This window comes from Molossus molossus, unplaced genomic scaffold (assembly GCF_014108415.1).
Source record: "Molossus molossus isolate mMolMol1 unplaced genomic scaffold, mMolMol1.p scaffold_m16_p_7, whole genome shotgun sequence".
Lineage (NCBI taxonomy): Eukaryota > Metazoa > Chordata > Mammalia > Chiroptera > Molossidae > Molossus > Molossus molossus.
Genome location: NW_023425401.1, coordinates 87,401,357 through 87,422,463, shown reverse-complemented (window position 1 = coordinate 87,422,463; position 21,107 = coordinate 87,401,357). Strand labels below are relative to the sequence as shown.

At 37.5% G+C, this 21,107-nt stretch overlaps 1 protein-coding gene across 1 annotated transcript; it reads right to left on the bottom strand.

Moving 5' to 3' along the window:
- Positions 1–1,019: 1,019 nt before the first annotated feature.
- On the bottom strand, positions 1,020–19,759 carry SPAM1 (sperm adhesion molecule 1). The gene is made up of 4 exons (XM_036246329.1): positions 19,626–19,759; positions 16,295–17,243; positions 15,374–15,463; positions 1,020–1,514 (listed from the first exon to the last, which is right to left on the bottom strand). Exons 1-4 carry the CDS (start codon positions 19,757–19,759, stop codon positions 1,020–1,022), a joined length of 1,668 nt encoding a protein of 555 aa, XP_036102222.1.
- Positions 19,760–21,107: the final 1,348 nt, after the last annotated feature.

The following is a 21,107-nucleotide window of genomic DNA, read 5'->3' as shown; positions in this document are numbered from 1 at the left end:
CTATTTAGTGGTCTCTTCTCTTTCTGGGTTCATGGCCAAGACCGCATGCAGAAGTCCACTGTTCTGACATTCCATCTCACGACAGCAATAGAATTACCTTTCCATATTCAATAAGAATATATCTATCCATTTGCCCACAGATGCTTGTTGAGTTATTTCTAAGGCTAAATGCTTTCCATGTATTATACTAGTCAATCCTTTCAAGAACCCTAAAAGGTAGATCATTGACATTTTGTTAAAATAGAAGCTGAGCCAGGTTAACTAATTCTCTCAGGCTTGTGTAGCTAGAAATGTTGGAAGCTAGGATTTCCTTTTATAACTGTCTAACTCCAAAATTCATGCTCTTTTCAGTTTGCCTTGATGCCTCTGTTTGTTCTAAATCCTAATCGTCTGACAGCCATTAATGTATTCTAAGGAAACAAACTAGTCCATACAAAGTGTCCTTTACAGATCATTATCAGATTGTCCCTTTTCATGGCTTTCTTATGAAAATATGGCTTTGACAGTAGAATTGTAATCGGAGTGAAGAATGAAGGACAGAGCTAAGGAAAAGGACACCATTGGCCCAAGAGGACCTAGATTGTGAAAAGTGGTCATGACAATTTCCACACTTGAAATTCTTTAATGGTTACCCATTGGCTTTTATTTGTTCAACTAATACTTAGTGGGCACCTACTAAGTCCCAAATATTGTTCATCACACTGTGGATATAGCAGCAGGTAAAACAGACCAAACACCTGTCCTCGTTATGCTTACATTACAAAGAGGTGATGAGAATAAAATCATGTTATGATATGTGTGCATGGAAAAAAATAATAGAGCAGGTCAAGAGGTTTGAGAGTGTCTTTATTGTAAAATCATCGTTTGGCCATCATCTACTGTATACCACTCAAAACACCACAGTCAATGCTCCATCTATTTGAAGTTTCTTCAGTCTCATGTTTCCATACTACCTAGTTGTTAGTCTTCAAAGTAAAAAATACCCTTTTCATGACACCCTCAAAATTCTTCTGATACCTTCAAAGTCTTGTTTGCATGCCAAAGCGTTCATTTTCCAAAACAATTAAAAATAATAAAAAAAGCACTAAACTTGTACTTGAATGCAATATTTCTCTTGTTGAGTTCGGAGAGGTCGCGTTTCGAGGGTTCAGAACAGTACGTAGACAAACATTTTTAGAAGCGCATACGTTAATATAAATAGTGTCTGTTTCTACATTAACTTTCTTCTCACAGGCCATGTTTGCAAAACAGCTGCAGATAAAATGATCTGCAAAGAGTTTCAGGTCTTCAACTGTTGGTTCCCCTTTTATTGTGAACTGTCCATTTTCCACCAATTCAACAGTTAAATGAATTGGGTTCAGATGAAGATAGGATTCTGTATTCACGTCTTTCCTTGTGCAAACGCCTTTCTCCTGGCAAAACACTTGACTACACATTTTGGCTGCTAGGGTGACATTGATTATGTAAGGATTCAGTGTGGTGTTCATGTAACCCTGTAGTTTCCTGCAGGTGTCCTGTAAAATTATAAGGAGGTCAGCATATCAAGGTCCAAGTTAGCTCACATGTGAATTAATTCACTGCAATTGGGAATTGCTAAGGAAGCACAAAAAAACAGACCCAGCAAGGGTTAGGAAATATTTTATCTTTTTTAGCTTAACAAGCAAGATTATTCTGTTTTTTGTAGGTTTTTTTTTTTTTTTTTGTAACATTTGTAAGTTTCACATGCTATTTCATGCCACTGAAATAATTGACTAATTGACACTTTAACCTTGGTCTTCCTCAATTATTCATAAACTAATGGGGGGTTCTGGGGTCTAGCTGGTCCGATTGGATTGAAGTCCCAGTTCCATTAATAATTAGCAATGTGAACTTGGGAGTCTCATGAGCTTTCTAAGTCTTAGTTTCCTATTTGGGTGACCTTGGGCAAATCAATTAACCTGACTGCGCTTTAGCTTCATCAGCTATAGAACAATATAATGATAGCACCTATCTCATGTGGTGGTTGTGAAGATTAAAAGATATACGGTATATAAAAGTGTTTAGCACAGGGCCCAGCATATTATTAGTTAGTCCTTAAGAAGTTATAAATAGATGTAATAAGTATCACACACTTGTCAGATAAATTTAAACAGCATTGGAAAAAGTAGTTTCTAAATTGCTAGCTCAGCCCTGACCACTTTGGCTCAGCAGTTAGAGCATCATTCCTTAGACACAAGGGTCACAGATCACAGATTCGACTCCCAGTCAAGGGTACGTACTTGGGTTGCAGGTTCTATCCCGGTTGGGTTGTGCGGGAGGCAACCAAGAGATGTGTCTCTCATATTGATATTTCTTTCTCTCTTTCTCTCTCTTCCTCCCTCCCTTCCACTCTATCTAAAAATAATGAATGGAAAATATCCTTGGGTAAGGATTAACAAACAAAAATAAAATAAATTTCTAGCTCAAAACAAGTAAACATGAAGTTCAACTGAGTATACTTTACATTAAACATTAGGAATAGTTCAGGTTATGGATGAATTATAACAGCTCCTTTCCAAATATACTTATTTGGCAAAGTATGAGTGATGAGTAACTGAAATGATTCATCTTGAAACTAGTACATTCTAAAACTGGGACACTGTCTTTTTAAAAACAAAGAAGATAGTCACTGTCTTTCATGAACAACCATATCATGGGGTGAGCTGGCTGTGCTAGACCTTCAGCAAACCAAAGGAACTGGTGGTGGTAGGTCAACAAATCAAGAAACCTTGGCATCTGTCACTTGAATCTATTTCTTATTACCTTCCTTGGGATGATACCATCAGTGGCAGACAGATTAAGAGCCTTTCAAGGACATTCATACCTTAATCCCCTGGAACCTGTGACTATGTTAATTTACATGACAAAAGATACTTTACACATCTAATTGAGGGTATGGACTTTCAGATGGGGAGATTATCCTGAATTATCTGTGTGAGCTTAATCTAATCATGAGTCCTTAAACTAGAAACTTTTCCAGCTGGAATAAAAAAAAAGAAAAGAAAAGAGTTAGATGGAATAAGGAGGAAAAATTTAAAGGTAAAAGAGTATCAACCCAGCATTGTTGGCTTTGAAGAAAGAAGAGAAGGCCAAGAGCTAAAAAAAATATAGTGACCTCTAGAAGCTGGAAATGACCCTTAGCTGCAGCCAGCCAGAAAATAGATTTTATTACTGTAAATAAGAAGATATTGATTCTGCCAACAACTGAAATGAGCAAGTGAGGATTCCCTACCCCTAAAAGGAAGGTAATCCTGCTGCCATCTTGATTTTAAGCCTCTTGTGACCCATGTTGAACTTCTGAGCTACAGAACTGTAAGATAATAAATTTGTTGTTTAAACCCCTAAGTTAATTGTGATTTCTATGGCAGCAATAGAAAACCTCTTTTTCTTCTTTTATTGATTTTTTAAAGAGAGGAAAGGAGAGAGAGAGAAAAAAAATATTGATGTGAGAGAAACATCGATCAGTTGTCTCACACATATGTCCCAACTGCACACACCCCAACCAGGAATCAAACTCACAACCTGGGTATGCTCCCTGACCAGGGAATCAAACCTGCCCCCCTTTGGTGCATGGGAGGACGCTCCAACCAACTGAGCCACAACAGCCAGGACAAGAAAACCTCTTCTAAAACTTCCAAAATCTTTTCTTTTGATAGAATAAAATTCAACTTCTCTCAACTTGTATATGGACTGATGTGGTATAATCCTTCCTCCTTCTTGTACAACCCACCTGCACTCATTCTACCTTAGGCATATTAGTTGTTTCACAAGCATAACGGTTTTGTTTCAAACTGTTCCCTCTGCTTTGAATACTCTTTCTTCCTAGTTCTAGCATGGTTCACTCCATCTTATCCTTCAGATCATAGCTTTAATTAGACAGTGCTCTTCTCAAACACCTTTTCTGTCTACCTTCACACATCACTTTAATTCTTTGCATAGTACATATCACATTAAATATTTTTCTGGAGTGTGCATTGTTTCTATCCCTCCAAATTTAACATGAGTTCAGGGACTTTGTCAATATTCTTCAATACTGTATCCCCAGTGCCAAGGATATATGAGAATTTATACCAAGTTCAGATGACATTGTAGTTGTCCACAGAAACAAGAGTTAGGCAAAAGGAAGAATCAAAGAATGAAAATGGTTTGGGAATCATTAAGCCTACACAAAGTGTCATCTTTGGAAAGATTTAAACTGGCTTTTTAAAAGATAAGACCTAATTTATAGCATTTGTTAGTACCTATGGTGTAAATACTCCTACCATAGCTAATTTTAACCTACCAATGTGACATCACTGAATGCAGAACTGAGAATCAGGTGTTCCACAATTACACAGTATGGTAGTATGGTGTAGAGTAGCACATCATTGCATAATATTTTTACTTATAGATACAACAGATGTGAACCCCAAGAAATAAAGTAATTGATACACTGTGGGTAATTATTACTTCGTTTTTAACACAGTTTATTTTATTCTAAGGTTTTAAAATTTAATTTTTAATAATGGCTATGTTGAACAACCAGTTCATAAAATTTATGAATATAATTTAACAATCAGGTCTCATGAGCTGCGACCAATAGGAGGTGGCTCTGTCACATCAATGGCTCTAACAAATGGAATAGAAAGAAGTGTTTGCTTACGTTTGATAACAATTTTTTTCAGTCAATTGGTAAATTTGCAATTAACTTTCTGAAGTTGTCAATGAATCTCAGGAAACATGACAAATAATCTATGACTATTGATTACAAATGATATAGGAGAAGAGGAGAAGCAGTACTAAAACTACTCAGAAACTACTGGGAAAGACAGCAGAAATATATAAAACAGAGTCCACAGGGACAATTATAAGGCAAAGTCATTAAATAGAAAATAGTTATATTAAAGCTGAAGAATTGTCCCTGTATGAATAAACATTAAAGGCAGTCTGAGCATCTCGATAGAAGAAAGTGAATCTAAGAAGAAAAATGCAAATAAAGTGTGGAAGCATGGAATGGACTGATGACTCTCAGAGGAAAGAGGGAGAGTGGGAAGAGATTAATCAACGAACTTATATGCATGTATACATAACCCATGGACGTGGACAATAGGGTGGTGAAGGCCTGAGGGGCTAGGAACAAAATGGAGGGGTCAATGGGGGATAAAAGGGGGACATCTGTAGTACTTTCAACAATAAAGATAAATTTTAAAAAATAAATACATTTTAAAACTAAATGGTATGTCACAACATCTTAATAATTGGGAAATGTCTAATTCATTCCTCATCAGAGTAAGAAGGAGTTTTCAGGGTTTTTTTGTTTTGTTTTGTTTTTTAAAAAAGGAAGTAGTATGAAGAATTTATAAATGTCCATCATAACCTATCAAAGAACCCTTGAGAAAGAAGTTTACAGATCTAGGAAAACAACTAATGAAAATTAGGAATATACTTAGGTGAATTATAATATTTAAATAATTCTCTGATATATGAAAGATTTTGCAAAAAAAAAACAAAAACAACATATATACTATTCTCTGAACTTACATTTCATGCTATTTCTCTTTATTGGGGATCAAACCAGAGGACAATAGAATTCTACCAAATAGGCAAAAGGGTTCAGATTATCTTGAAAGTATTTCACAAAGATGACTTTTGTTAAGTACTTTTATAAATGAAGTAAAAATATGGCTAATATCTCTAAGGACAAGAGATTAAAAGGTCTCTTCTGGTCTTAGAGTACAGTCTCTTCTCTGTGGGTCCTAGGATGAGACCCCTGGGCCATTAAGTTTATTAGACATTCTCCATGGTACCTACACCACTGGATTTCCACATCCATAAAAGAAGAAGGAGTTCAGCTCCAGTTCACCAGTGTCCATGTGACAGCTTTACTCTTGCTTTGAAACCAAGGTATAAAGAAGTAGAAGATGAAAGCCCTGACATGGAGAACTAAACAAGGATGAAAATGAAGGAAGACAAAAATGATTACGCCATGATAGTTAAAGACTTTTTGAACTAAAGAAAATGCATCAGGAGAAAATAAATGAAATTTACACTGTACAGACTGACAAATACATTTTTTCCTCATAAAATAGGTTTTACTTACAATAGACACTACTAAGTATAACCTGTGGAAAATAAAGATGGAAACTTTGAATAATTTACTAATATTTTCAAAAAGTAACTCCCAATTGCCCCCACACACCCCCATCACATTTTACTCTCTGCCTAGCCTTCACCAAATGACTCCTAAAGTCTTTTTCACCTCAGAGGCAACTTCTTCAAGCCAAAAAGCCTTGGAGTCATTTCAACCACTTCTCTTATCTATCCCACTAACCCAACCCCTCAGCCAGACCTCTTAGTTCTACTCTTGGATTATTTTCAATATCCAAACACCTGTGGTCCAAGCCATCAAGAGCCTCCTCTCCCTGCTCCCACGCTTGCCCCTCTCTAAAATCTACTCTCAACTCAGCTGTCATTCTTATGAAATGTTCATCAGAAATTGCCACTCTTCTGCTCAACCTTCTAGTGGCTTTCCACCTCAGAGTAAAAGTCCATCATGATCTATAAAGCCCCACATCTGACCCTCTGCTACCTCACTGACCACACCTTTACCATTCTTTTCCTTGCTGACTGCACTATAATCACACTGACCTTCTTGCTCTTTCTTAAAAAGCACTTTCTGGCCTCAACGCTATTGCACTTACTATCCCCAGGTATCTAAAGACTTGGTCCCTTATTTCCATCAGGTCTCTAATCCAATGGCACCTCATCAGAGGGGCCTTCTACGACTATCCCATCTTAAATAACACCATTTCATCACTCTCCATCCTGTCCATACTGCTTCATGGCTCTTCATTGTAGTTATGTATCAGTTACCTGACATATTCTATATATAGTGGTGGGGAAAAGTAGGTTTACAATTGTGAGTACATGAATCACAGAATTTTTTCTTATATTATTATTTATTGTATTATTTTCCATACAAACAACTGTAAACCCACTTTGGCCCATTCCTGTATATATTTTTGTATTTCCACTTATGAGAATGTAGGTTCATTATGAAAGGGCTTTGCTTATTCATTGCTACATTTCTATCTCCTAAACAATTAATTACCTGGCACTTAATCAATAAACCAAGGGTCAGGCACTTTACCTATTCAGGGACAGACAGTAAATATTTAGGGGTTTGAATGACAGTCTCAGTTATTCCTTTGTAGCACAAAACCAGCCACAGACACCTGAACAAATGAGCTTGACTATGTTCCATTTCAATTTTACTAATAGACCCTGACATTTAAATTTTACATAATTTTTATGTATTATGAAATATTATTCTTTTTAAAAATATATATATTTAAAATGTAATTGGAGGAAAAAAGGGGAGCAGAGTGAATAGAAGCTACACAGACTGTCTCCCAGGACCAAACTGGAATTATAACTAAAATAAAGACAAATCATCAGGAAAAACCAACTGAAAAACAGCTTGAGAAAACACCTATAACCAGGAACTGAAAGAGGATATCAAATTGACCCTGGTAGGAACTGCAAAGGCGAGAGAGGGCTGGTTGGGTCCCCACGCAGTAGCCGAGGGCTGTTTTAACTATAAACAGTTCCCTCTGAGAAGTCAGGGGTGAAAACCCCAAGCTTGACAGCACAGAGTAGTGGGACAAAGAAAGGCACCCAAATAAAACCTGGCTGAGATCACCAGAGCTGCACTTTGTCCAGCAAGAAGAAGAGCAGGGGAAAATTGCACCTCCCTGAAGGGCCAGAGCACTAAATCAGCTACAGCCACTCACCTTGGGCTCTGGCAGGAGGAGGGCAGACTAGACTGGAACTGTGTAAAGAGAGTTGGGGGTTTGTGCCATGAGGGAGAGAGCTGGGAAGGAAGACACCAAGAGTTTTATGCTGAATCACTCCTTCACAGGACAGTAGCCATATTACTCAAAAGGCCCCTTCAGGGAGCCTGAGGGAGAAGCAATGACCACTCCCTCAGGAATTTAACACCATCCAGCTAGAGAAATGTAAATTGCGGCTCATTAACAGCTAGACACTACCAACAAGCAATGGGGGAGAGAGGGGAAAGGCCTCCAAAAGACTTGAAATTTGGACAAGCTCTCAGTGTTGGGGGTCCTGTCAATGTTGGGGGTCCTGGCTCAGCCTGAGTAGTGAAGGCTGAGGCCTGAGTTCCCCTCCCCATGGTTTCGGTAGCCATCTCTGTCAAGTAGCCCTCTGTTTTAGCCTTGGGGAGAAGCAACTACCCCTCCCCTGAAAATTTAGCATCACCCTGTGGCTCTGGAAACTGAGATGTGAAGGCAGAGGCCAAAAATCCACACTGTAACAACCAGTGTCTTATGAAAGCAACTTTAACTAGGAGAAAAAAATTGCCCCAACCCCTGGAAATCCTCTTAACCTATACATCTCAGGGATTTTTCATTCAGCTGAGAGTTAAAACCTGAGGCTTATCAAGTAACTAAGACTAATAACCTGAAGGCAGAAGCTAGAGGAAAACTAAACCTTTGCTTGGCCTGCAAATATACCCAGGAATGTAAGACTTGACAGTAATCTTTAATGTGGGCCCTCCCACACTCATCCAAATCCAGTAGAGGGAGCCACAATCAATGGAACACGAACACCCAGAGGGAAAATGTGGCAGGCTCCATAACCCACTGAGACAGCCAAAATAGTGAAATAAAAAAACAAATTCCAAAGAAAGAACAAGAGAATTCTACAGAAGAAGAGAGAAATGAAACAGAACTAAGCAAGTTATTAGAGGTAAACTTCAGAGTAATGATGATGAGGAAGCTCAACAGCAAGACTAAAGATATAGAAAAAATGAAATTCAACCAAGCAATTGGAAATGAAAAACTACCAAGCAGAAAAAAGAAGACATTGGAAGGAAAAACCAACAGAGTAGAGGAAGCCAAGGATCAGATCAGTGAATTAGAAGATGGGATAGAAAAAAATCACACAATCAGAGAACCAAAAAGAAAAAGAAATTAAAAAACAGGAAGACAGCTTAAGAGAATAGTGGGACAATATGAAACATAACAACATCTGCATCATAGGAGTTCCAGAAGAAGAAGAAAATGAGCAAGGGTTAGAGACTGTGTTTGAACAAATAGTGACAGAAAACTTCCTCAACTTGGTGAAGGAAAAAGGCATGCAAGTTCAAGAAGCAGAGAGAGCCCCAAGTAAGAAGAACCCAAAGAGGCCCACAACAAGACATATAATAGAATGTCAAAAATTAAAGACAAAGAGAGAATTCTAAAAGACAGCAAGAGATAAGCAACAGGTTACTTACAAAGTAATCCTCATAAGGCTATCAGCTGACTTCTCAATAGACACACTACAGGCCAGAAGGGAATGGCATGAAATAATCAAGGTCATGAAAAACAAGAATCTGAATCCAAGATGACTCTATCCAGAAAGGCTGCCATTCAAACTAGAAGATGAAATAAAGAGCTTCCCAGACCAAAAAAAAGGCTGAGGGAATTTATTAGCACCAAGAAGTGTTAAAAGGACTGCTGTAATAAGTAGAAGAAATAGGAAGAGAAACATAACCATAATAAACAAAAATGGCAGTAAATAATACTTATTAATAATCATCTTAAATGTAAATGGGCTATATGCTCCACACAAGAGACACAGAGTATCTGAATGGATAAGAAAGCATGACTCATATATATGTAGTTTACAAGAGAGACACCTCAAAACAAAAGACTCACATAGGTTGAAAGTGAAGGGATGAAAAAAAATTTTTCCAAGCAAACAAGAAAGGAAAAAAAAAAGCCGGAGTAGCACTACTCATATCCAATAAAGTAGACTTCAAAATGAAGGACATAACTAGGGACAAAGAAGACCACTACATAATATTGAAAGGATCTATCCAGCAGGAGGATATAACCTTGGTAAACATATATGCACCCTATATAAGAGGACCAAAATACATTTTAAAACTTCTGGGGGACTTCAAAGAAGAAATCAAGAGCAATACAATCATAGCAGGGGACTTGAACACCCACTGACATCACTGGATAGATCCTTTAGACCAGCAGTTCTCAACCTGCGAGTTGTGACCCCTTTGGGGGTTGAACAACCCTTTCATGGGGGTCACCTAAGACATAACAGTAGCAAAATTATAGTTATGAAGTAGCAACAAAAACAATTTTAAGGTTGGCGGTCACCACAACATGAGGAACTGTATAAAAGGGTCACAGCGTTAAGAAGGTTGAAAACCACTGCTCTAAACCAAAAATTAACAAAGAAACAGAGACTCTACATGATGTGCAAGATCAAATGTTTAAGAGAGCTACAAAGAATTACACCCCAAAACTGCAGAATTTACATTCTTCTCAAGTGCACATGGAACATTCTCAAAGATAGACCACATGTAAAGACGCAAATTAAGTCTCTACAAGTTCAAGAAGATTAAAATCATATCAAGTATCTTCTCAGATCACAATGGCATGAAACTAGAAATCAATTACAATAAAAACATTCCAACACGTGGAGGATAAATAGGATGTCATTAAACAACAAAGGGGTTACCAAGGAGATTGAGGAGAAAATTTAAAACTTCTGCCCTGGCCAGTTTGGCTCAGCGGTTAGAGCCATTGGCCTGCAGTCCAGAGAGGCCAGGGTTCAGTTCCCGCTAAGGGCACATACCTTGGTTGTGGTTTGTCCCCAGCCCTAGTTGGGTCGTCCATGTGGCAGCCACTCGATGTGTCCCTTTCACATCAATATTTCTCTCTCTCTCTCTCTTCCTCTCTCGCCCTCCCACTCTAGCTGAACAAAAAATATCCTTGGGTGAGGAAAAAAAAAAAAATTGTAAAATAAAAAAAAAAAGTAAAACTTCCTGGAAACCAAAGAAAATGAACACACAACAACACAAAATCTATGGGACACAGTAAAAACAGTCCTGAGAGGGAAGTTCAAAGCACTACAGGCCTACCTCAAGAAACAAGAAAAATTTTTATTTGACTATCTAATCGTACAACTTAAAGAACTAGAAAATAAACAAAATGAAAAACCCAGAGCAAGTAGAAGGAAAGAAATAGTAAAGGTCAGGGTAGAAATAAACAACATAGAGACTAAAAAAATAATTCCAAAGATCAATGAAACAGAGAGCTGATTTTTTGAAAAGATAAACAAGACTGATGGACCCCCTAGCCAGGCTCACAAAGAAAGACAGAGAACCCAAATCAACAAAATCAGAAACAAAAGAGAAGTAGCCCTGGCCGGTTTGGCTCAGCGGCTGGAGCGTCGACCTGCGGTACAGAGAGACCCGGGTTCGGTTCCCGCTAAGGGCACGTACCTCGGTTGCAGTTTGTCCCCGGCCCTGGTTGGTCGTGCGGGTGGCGGCCACTCGATGTGTCCCTTCACGTCGATGTTTCTCTCTCTCTCTCTCTCTCTTCCTCTCTCTCCCTCCCGCTCTATCTGAACAAAAGATGGAAAAATGTCCTCGGATGAGGATAAAAAAGAAAAAAAGAGGAGAAGTAACAACTGACATCACAGAAATATAAAAGTTCATTGAAAAGTACTATGAACAATTATATGCCAACAAATTGAACAAATTGGATGAAATGGACAAATTTCTAGAAACACAGTCTCTCCCAAAACTGAACAGGGAAGAGATAGAAAACTTTAACAGACCAATAACAACTAAGAATATTGAAGATGTAATCAAGAACTCCCAGCAAAAACGTGGGCCCAGACAGCTTCATGGAGAAGTTTTACCGAACATTTAAAGAAGAACTAGTGCCCATTATCCTCAAACTATCCCAAAAAGTTCAAGAAGAAGGAAAATTTCCAAACTCGTTTTATGAGGTCAGCATAATTTGAATCGCAAAACCAGATAAAGACACTACAAAGAAAGAAAACTACAAGCCAATATCCCTGATGAACATAAATGCCAAAATCTTTAACAAAATATCAGCAAATTGGATCCAGCAATACATTAAAAAAATTATTCACATGACCAAGTGGGATTTATCCCAGGGATGAAAGGATGGTACAATATTTGCAAATCAATAAATGTGATACACCACATAAACAAAATGAAAGATAAAAACCATATGATCATATCAATAGATGCTGAAAAAGCATTCAACAAAAGCCAGCACCCATTTCTCATAAAAATGCTCAGTAATATGGGAATACAGGAATCATATCTCAACATAATAAAGGTCATATATGAAAACCTACAGCCAACATCATACTCAATGGGCAAAAACTAAAAGCATTTTCCTTAAGAACAGGAACAAAACAGGAATGCCCACTTTTGCCACTCTTATTTAACATAGTACTGGAAGTCTTTGCCACAATAATTAGACAAGAAGAAAAAGTAAAAGGGATCAAATTGGAAGTGAAGCTGTCATTATTTTCAGATGACATAAATAAATTTTGTAAAGTATCAGGATACAAAATTAAACTCAAGAAATGGACAGCATTCTTATATACCAATAGTGAACACACAGAAAGAAAATCAAACAAACAAAAACAATTCCATTAACCATTGCAGCAAAAAAATTAAGATACCAAGGAACAAACTTAACCAAAGAAGTAAAGGACCTGTTCACAGAGAACTTCAGAACATTGAAAAAAGAAATAGAAGAAGATATTTAAAAGTGGAAGCACATACCGTGTTCATGCATTGGAAGAGTTAACATCATTATAATGTTCATACTACTCAAAGCAATTGATAGATTCAATGCAATCCCCATTAAAATAACAATGACACGTTTCATAGAACTAGAACAAATACTCCAAAAGTTTATATGGAACTAAAAAAGAGCCCAAATAGTCACAGCAATCTTGAAAAAGAAGAACAAAGTAGGAGGGATCACAATACTGGATATCAGGTTATACAACAAAGCCATTGTAATCAAAACAGCCTGGTACTAGCACAAGAACAGGAATATAGATCAATGAAACAGAACAGAGAACCCAGAAATTGACCCAAGACTTTATGCTCAATTAATGTTTGACAAAGGTGGCAAGAGCATACAGTGGAGTAAAGACAACCTCTTTAATAAATGGTGTTGAGAAAATTTGACAGCTACATGCAACAAAAAATGAAGATAGACCACCAACTTACACCATACACAAGAATAAAATCAAAATGGGTAAGAGACCTAAATGTGGCTTCTGAATTTATAAAAATCCTAGAAGAAAATGTAGGCAACAAAATTTTAGATATAACACACAGAATAATTTTCACTGATATACTGCCTAAAGCAAGAGAAACAAATGAAAAAAATAATAAACAGGACTACATCAAACTAAAAAGCTTTTGCACAATAAAAGAAACCAGCATCAAAATGGAAAGGGAACTCACTATATGGGAAAGCATAATTGCCAATGAAACATCGGATAAGGAGTTAATTTCCCAAATATACAGAGTACTCATATAACTCAACAAAAGGAAGACAAAGAATCCAATTCAAAAAATGGGCAGAGGGCCCTGGCCGGTTTGGTTCAGCGGTTAGAGCGTCGGCCTGGGGTCTGGAGTGACCCGGGTTCGGTTCCCGCTAAGGGCATGTACCTCGGTTGCAGTTTGTCCCCGGCCCTGGTTGGTCGTGCGGGTGGCGGCCACTCGATGTGTCCCTTCACGTCGATGTTTCTCTCTCTCTCTCTTCCTCTCTCTCCCTCCCACTCTATCTGTACAAAAAAATGGAAAAATGTCCTCGGGTGAGGATAAAAAAAAAATGGGCAGAGGACCTAAATAGACACTTCTCAAACAGGATATACAAATGGCCAAGAGACATATGAAAAAAATGCTCTAAGTTACTAATCATCAGAGAGATGCAAATTAAAACGACTATGAAGTATCACCTCACATCTGCCAGAATGGCTACCATCAGCAAATCATCAAACAACAAGTGCTGAAAAGAATGTGGAGCCCTGGCCAGTTTGGTTCAGCGGTTAGAGTGTCCGCCTGCGGTCCGTAGAGACCCGGGTTCGGTTCCCGCTAAGGGCATGTACCTCGGTTGCAGTTTGTCCCCGGCCCTGGTTGGTTGTGCGGGTGGCAGCCACTCGATGTGTCCCTTTCACATCGATGTTTCCCTCTCTCTCTCTTCCTCTCTCTCCCTCCCACTCTGTCTGTACAAAAAATGGAAAAATGTCCTCGAATGAGGATTAAAAAAAAAAAAAAAAAAAAAGAATGTGGAGAAAAGGGGACTCTAGTACACTGCTGGTGGAAATGCAGAGTGGTACAGCCAACATGGAATATAATATGGTGTTTCCTCAAATTGAAAATTGAACTGCTATTTGACCCAGTAATCCCACTTTTAGGAATATATTCTAAGAAGCCTGAAACACCAATCAGAAAGAATATATGTACCCTTGTGTTCATAGCAGCACTATTTACAATTGCTGAGATCTAGAAACAGCCCAAGTGTCCACCAATAAATGAGTGGATAAAAGAGCTGTGGTACATATACACAATGGAATACTAAAGAAAGATCTCTTACCCTTTGAGATGGCATGGAGGGACCTGGAGAGTATTATGCTAAGCAAAATAAGCCAACCAGAGAAAAACAAATATGACATGATTTCACTTATTTGTGGAATATAATGAACAAAATAAGCTGATGAACAAAATAGACCCAGAGACGTAGAAGTAGGGTTCAGACTGACAAACCTCATAGGAGGGGGGGTTGAGGAGAGAAGAGATAAACCAAAGAATTTATGTATATATTCATGACCAACGGACATAGATAGCAATGCTGTGGGGGTGGGGCAGGAGAAGAGTGTCAGTGGAGGACAAAGGAGAAACATCTGTAACAAAAATTAATTAATTAGTTAATTAGTTAATTAATTAATAGAAAAAATAAAATGTAAAAGTCACTCTTAGCTCATGAACTCTGCCGAGAAAAGCAAGCAGTAGCCCAGATTTGGTCCATGGACATTGCTTGCTGACCCTTGCAATAAACTGTCACAGAATGACTAAATGGAGAAACAAGTGCTTTATGAGCAGTAATTGAATGACTGGAAGAATGAATGAATGCATACTGACTAGTTGGACCACTTTTGAAAAGAGACACAGCACAGTATAATAGAAAAATACACCAAACACTGTGTCAGAAAACTGAGATTCTAGTCCTGTGACTAGTAAACACTACTTATTAGCCACATAGTCTAGAGAACTTCAATTACTCTCACTGAATTTCTTCTTTCTCACTGAAAAACAAGAGCAATATTTTGTGCTAAAAATATAACCACATAAATGAAAGATAGTTTGATTCAACCAGTATTAATTAAGCACTTCTTACTATGTGGCCAGGATAGTATTTATTTTATTATTCAATACCACGACAATCCTCAAAAACATGAAAAGTAGTATGCATGTTTTCATCTCTTTTTTATCAGTTCAACTTACCACAGTCTGGCTTAAGTTGAAGCTTCCCCATAGTATCATTCCAGAGGCACCTAGAGAAGTAGTTTCACCAATTGTATTCACAAGGTCCATCTGGCAAACGTGACAGAAAAAAATAGCAGATAAGAATGAAAATGTCATACACCAAAGCTAAGAATGCTGACCCAACTATAATAATTTAAATTTTACATAATGTTTATGTATTATGAAATATTACTCTTCTTTTATTTTCCCTATTTATTTCCATCTTTCACACCACCACTGCCCTACTATAACAAAAATACAGGTATTTATATTATTTTTAGTTATGTCATGAAAGAAAAAAAGAAACTGAATTAATACATTGCCTATACTACCTAATTTTCCATGGTTGCTAAGATGATTACATTAAAATGAAATATATGCTTATTTTACATTCATGTAATAATGCAGAACCACCTGGGTGAATATTCCTAAAAGATATTAAAAGCTAAATTTTACTCCCTTCAAAAATGATGTTAAGCCCTGGCCAGTTTGGATCAGTGATTAGAGCACTGGCCCCTGGACCAATGAATCTCAGCTTCCATTCCAGTCAAGGGGCACACACCTAGGTTAGGGTTCATCCTTGGCCCCGGTCAGGGTAGTGCAGGAGGCAACCAGTGGATGTGTCTCTCTCAGGTCAATGTTTCTCTCTCTCTCTCTCTCTCTGCCTCCCTCCTTCCCACTCCATTTGAAGATAAATAGAAAAATATCCTTGGGTGATGATTTTAAAAAATGATGTTAAGCTGCAAAACTTTTATTCTCCAGAACATTTGACATCTTGCTCCTGGCATATGGTTGTCAGTTTAGCTCAAATTCTCATAAAAAAAATTTTTAAATGATGTTAAATTCTACCACACTATTTGTGGGCACTATTTCATAGTCCTCATACCTTGATTTGCTTACCTCTGTAAGATATTCTGAAGATACATCAGTAAAAACTGGACGAGCATATACAAAAATCGGAAGTGGACTTTTAGCGTTGCGTACTCCAGAAACCCGAATGGCTTCCAGAACACGGTTCCGGGCAAAGCGTGCCCCTCGTATAGAATCCTTTAAAACGGTATTTAAATAAATGGATGGATAAAGGGCAGTGCTTTCACTCCACAACCAGCCGAGCTCATTGTTTCTTCGCATTTCTATATAAGGACAACTCCCATTGTAAACGGGTCCAGTATAGTGATGATTGTAACAATCAGGAAAAAGATAATAACCCCATAAGTTTTTTGGCCGAATGGATTTTGCCAATGTTAAAGTCTCTTTCATGAAATTCTTTCCTGCCGTTTCAAAATTTTGTTTGGCTCTGTTGGAGGCGTCAATGGCAGAAAGTCCTGGATTTTGTCGCTGAACCCACTGAATAGACTTATTCCTGTAAATATCTTTAGGTTTCCAGTTTCTTGCCCAGATAGGCCTCCATTCTTCCCAGTCAATGATAGCCAAGCCTGGGTCGTCTTTTGGTATGTATGTGTTAATGTCTGTCCTAGCTTTATTCAAATGCGCTGTTAAGTTACCCAACTGGGGGAGTCCTCCATGCTCTGGTTGGTTATGCTTATTTAAATGAGGATATAATCCAAGTCTATCGACATAAAATAATGTAATGGGTTGTCCTATGGCATCTTTTTGGGGGTTTCCTATTAAAGAAAAGAGGCTCAAATCTATTGAAACACTGAACTTTTTAGAACAAGGTTCAGTCGGGGCATTCCAACCCCAGAGAAAAGAAATATTTGGGAGAAAAGGGGCTGCTCTGAAATCCGTAGCCAAGCAACATGGAATCAGCAGGAAGGCGAACACAACCTGGGACGCTCCATTGGAACCAACAAAGCTTCTAAAGAAGACATGCTTGAACTTTAGCATTCTCACGGCAAAGAGTAATGATTAGAAAATCACTTATTTCTTTCTACACACTTTGGTTTATCCAATGTTTGATGCAAGATTTAAACACAGGAGATAGAATCGTGGAATGAAGCCACTTTGATGGATAAAGAAGTATAATGATATTGCTTTTAAATATTATTCTTCCTGCTTCATGTTTCAGGAAGGCATTGCAAGTTGCTTCATCTATAACTGAAAAAGAAAGAAATATAGAATTTATTGTTATACTACTTTTTTTTTTTTTTTTTTTTTATCAGAGATTGTAAGCTTAACTAAGTTCTCGACTCTAAGTACAGGGAGTTTAATTCCATTTTTGAAGATGGAAGACTCCTATATTTGAATAAATGAAGTTATTTCCTCTTATGTATCATACAAGTCCTATAATAGCCAACATTTGTCTTCTTTTCTCAAATCATTACTGAGCCTGCAGAGAGGTGTATGCAGCTGTTTTTCCTTTGCCTTGCCCGTCATGCAGAATGCTGTATCAAGCAATGCTTTAGCAAAAGCCTGTTACATAAAAATAATTTCCAAGTTGAACCCCTCATTATTATTTTTTTTTCTTTACTGATTTTAGAAAGAGAGAGAGAGATCTATGAGAGAGAACATCAGCTGGCTGCCTCCTGCATGCCCCCACTGGGGATTTGGCCCACAACCTGGGCATATGTCCTGACCAGGAATTGAACCGGTGACCTTTTGGTGGGGGTCAATGCTCAACCACTGAGTCGGGCTCCTGTTCATTTTTTAAAAGACCACTTTATAGTGGTCTGCCAAAAATTGAAAACAACCTTTCATAGAATTGTGAGACTTTTTTATTTTTTGAAGGGGAATAGGTATAGGAGAAGGCAAAATTTACTTCTGAAGTAGTAAGTCAAAAGTTTACCTAAAGCTACTAAATCAGTCAAACTCTCTTATTGAAGTGCTATTTGGAGCAGTGCTTTATCATATCTCAAAGTAATGTACTCTCATATTTAAAGTTAATAAAACATTTTATGACATTATATCTTTCACTAAAAGGATTAGTACTGGCCTACTTTAATAAAAACAATATATGAATTTTTGTCTTTTATAGTCTTTAAATGAGAATATCTTGTCATTCTGATTGCACAGTGTAAGGTGTTATGGTACATTCTGTGGTACAATAAAATAGTCTGAGCTAAGAATAAGTAATTAAGCTCAATATTATTTAATATTTTCTATTTGCAAAAATTACCTACAGGAAGACATATTTAAATGCTCTGTGATTCCAGGAAGAAACAAAATTTTGTAATAATTAGAGTAGTCGTATACTGCTTTGTGAAGTTACAATGAGAATTGTACCATTCTCCCCAGAAACCTGTGTCCTTACCATGCAAATTATCCATTCATCTCCATTGCTGAAAAAGTAATTACTCTAAAGAGAACACAATAGACAGAATAAAATAAAATCTTAAGAACTATTACAGTCTACTGCTTTGAAGATCATGGATTTTCCTCCTATGTTTAGATAATGTAAAGGAGCTAAAATTTTTCATAGTTTAAGCCCATATAAATTTCCTTAATCAGGATCTAGAAATTTTCTCCTAAAGTTAAGTTGAGGGTATGAAAAATTAATTCAACTACCAACTACCAGTACCAACGCCTGAATGACAGGGAGTTGAAAAAGTAAATGGAATAAAGAAAGGATTAATGTCCCTGGTATCTCAGGGAAAGAGTAGGTTAAGTTTATTACAATAATTAACATTCAGATTTATTTTCCACATCATCATTTTATTAAGAAGAACATGGGACAGAATGAGCCTATTAGGAAGATCTTTACCCAAAGAAATCTTTTAAAAAGAATGGACACTTCTATTGTTAAAAATTGTGAATTTAAATTTTTAAAAAATTAAAGTAATAAGGCTATTGACATTTAAAGAATATTGAAATGAAATCATCCTAAATTTAGGGTAGGCTCTAAATCCAATGACTGGTATCCACATAAGAGGAGAGGACACAGACACAGATATGGGGGCAGGGGGAGCATATGACCCTGGAGGCAGAGATCAAAGTAATGCAGGTCCAAGCCAAGAATGTCAAGGATTGCCAGGAGCCACCAGAAGCTAGGAGGAGGCAAGGAAAGATTCTTTTCTAGAGTTTTGGGAGAGAACACAACCCTGTTGACACCTTGATTTAGAATATCTAGACTTGAGAATTATGAAAGGATAAATTTCTGTTGTTTTTAGCTGTAAGTTTATGGCAATTTGTTAGAGCCCTGGGAAACTCATTGTAATCACTACTACTAAATGAAAGGATTCCAATTTCTACAAGTCTCTTCTTTTCTCAAACCTGTTTTAACTTCAAGAGAAAGACTGGTATATTTATATTTATCATAATGTAACTCTTTTACCCAAACTGACCCGAAAACATCAAACCAGTGTCAGAGTCGGAACCAGAACCCACATTTTCCAGCCTCATTATATGAAATAAAGCCTTCTTGGAGAGTTTAGAGTTTAAGGAAAAACGGCAATTTCCTTTACCCATGGGCCACCTGATGTTGTCAACATAACCTCCTCAAATATCACTGTTTCATACAAAGCAAGACAGTTGGTATGTGTGTGAGCCAGATAAAAAACAGGAGGCCAAGAAGACACACTTGAACTTGAAATTGAATGAAGGTTTGAATCCCAGAGGTAAGGGTTAATTTCTTCGGCAAACAGGCAGTTGAGAAATTGATAAGTATTAATAGATAAGAGAGGAAATAGGAAAAGAGAGGAGGCAGAGAGAAACACTTTCAGGTCTCAAGTCCAAAGGCAAGATTCAGAAATCACAGATCATAGGTTTGTGGTAGAAATCAAGGAATTAAATGAATTCAATTTAGACTGTTAGCAGAACTTAAGGGATTCTCATTTACTTCTGAGACCCAGTTAGAGAAACTAGCCCAGAGCTTCATGATTAAAAAAGAGTATATTTGGACTGTCTGTGATGTTTATTGCCCTAAGCACTTCTCAATCAATTTGTAGTTTTATTGTCTAAAGATAACTAAACCAGCCAATCATTCATCCAATATACCCTGTACACCTATAGTATGTCAAGTCCTGTGGCAAGCACTAATAGTTTTTTTTTTTTTTTTAAAAAAAAGAAGACAGCACACACTTGATGACAGGTATAAGAAATGCAGAAATTAATGGCCAGATGTGAAGAGCACAGGAATAGTGTTTTAGTGCTTGCTTAAAGCACCACGAAAGCCAGACACCAAAGACACCTGGGTAGACAAGATGTGGCTCCAGACAGAGAGAATGATGCAAAAGTTGGACAAACCCAGGTAGGAGTGGAGGCTGGGAATAAAGGCAGGGATTAGACACAGAGGCATTGTGTTTGCAATGGGATATCCAATAATTCAGTATGGGAGAAGTTGGAAGATCTGAAAAGAAAGGATACTGTTGGCATTGAGGAGGCTCAGATGCCATACCAAAGAATTCTGATTGCAGCCCTTAGGCAGGTAACAAAATAGGTAAAAGGAGCAAGATGTGTGAACTGTGGCCAAGGCCACATCTTGTCCTAAAAGATCAGCTATTTGACTCAAGTTATTTGGAATGATGCCAAATCTTCCCATTTTTATTGTCAGTTTTCTAAGTGTGGGATATCAATTTTAAATATTAAAAAAAAAAAAATCTCTGCACATGTAAATGTTGGGAGTGTTCAGACTTTGGTGGGTAGAAGGGATACCAGCCAACAGAACAGGGGGCTAAAAATAAGGGATCCTTGGTCTCAAAGAGAATTTGGTAGGGTAGTGACATGATCACGTGTTTTATAAAGATTATTATAATGACTCTGTACAAGATACAATTAGAGAGGAACAAGACTGAAGTAGTGTAAGTAGGTATGAGAG

Bases quoted from the DNA above. Each gene is read 5' to 3' on its own strand.
- SPAM1 (XM_036246329.1), bottom strand. From the start codon at position 19,759: ATGGGTAAAGGAAATTGCCGTTTTTCCTTAAACTCTAAACTCTCCAAG. The intron at 15,464-16,294 runs GTAAGCAAATCA...CACGTTTGCCAG, and splicing joins CTTCAGAATATCTTACAGAG to ATGGACCTTGTGAATACAAT. The intron at 1,515-15,373 runs GTAAGTTGAACT...ATAATTTTACAG, and splicing joins TCAACTTAAGCCAGACTGTG to GACACCTGCAGGAAACTACA.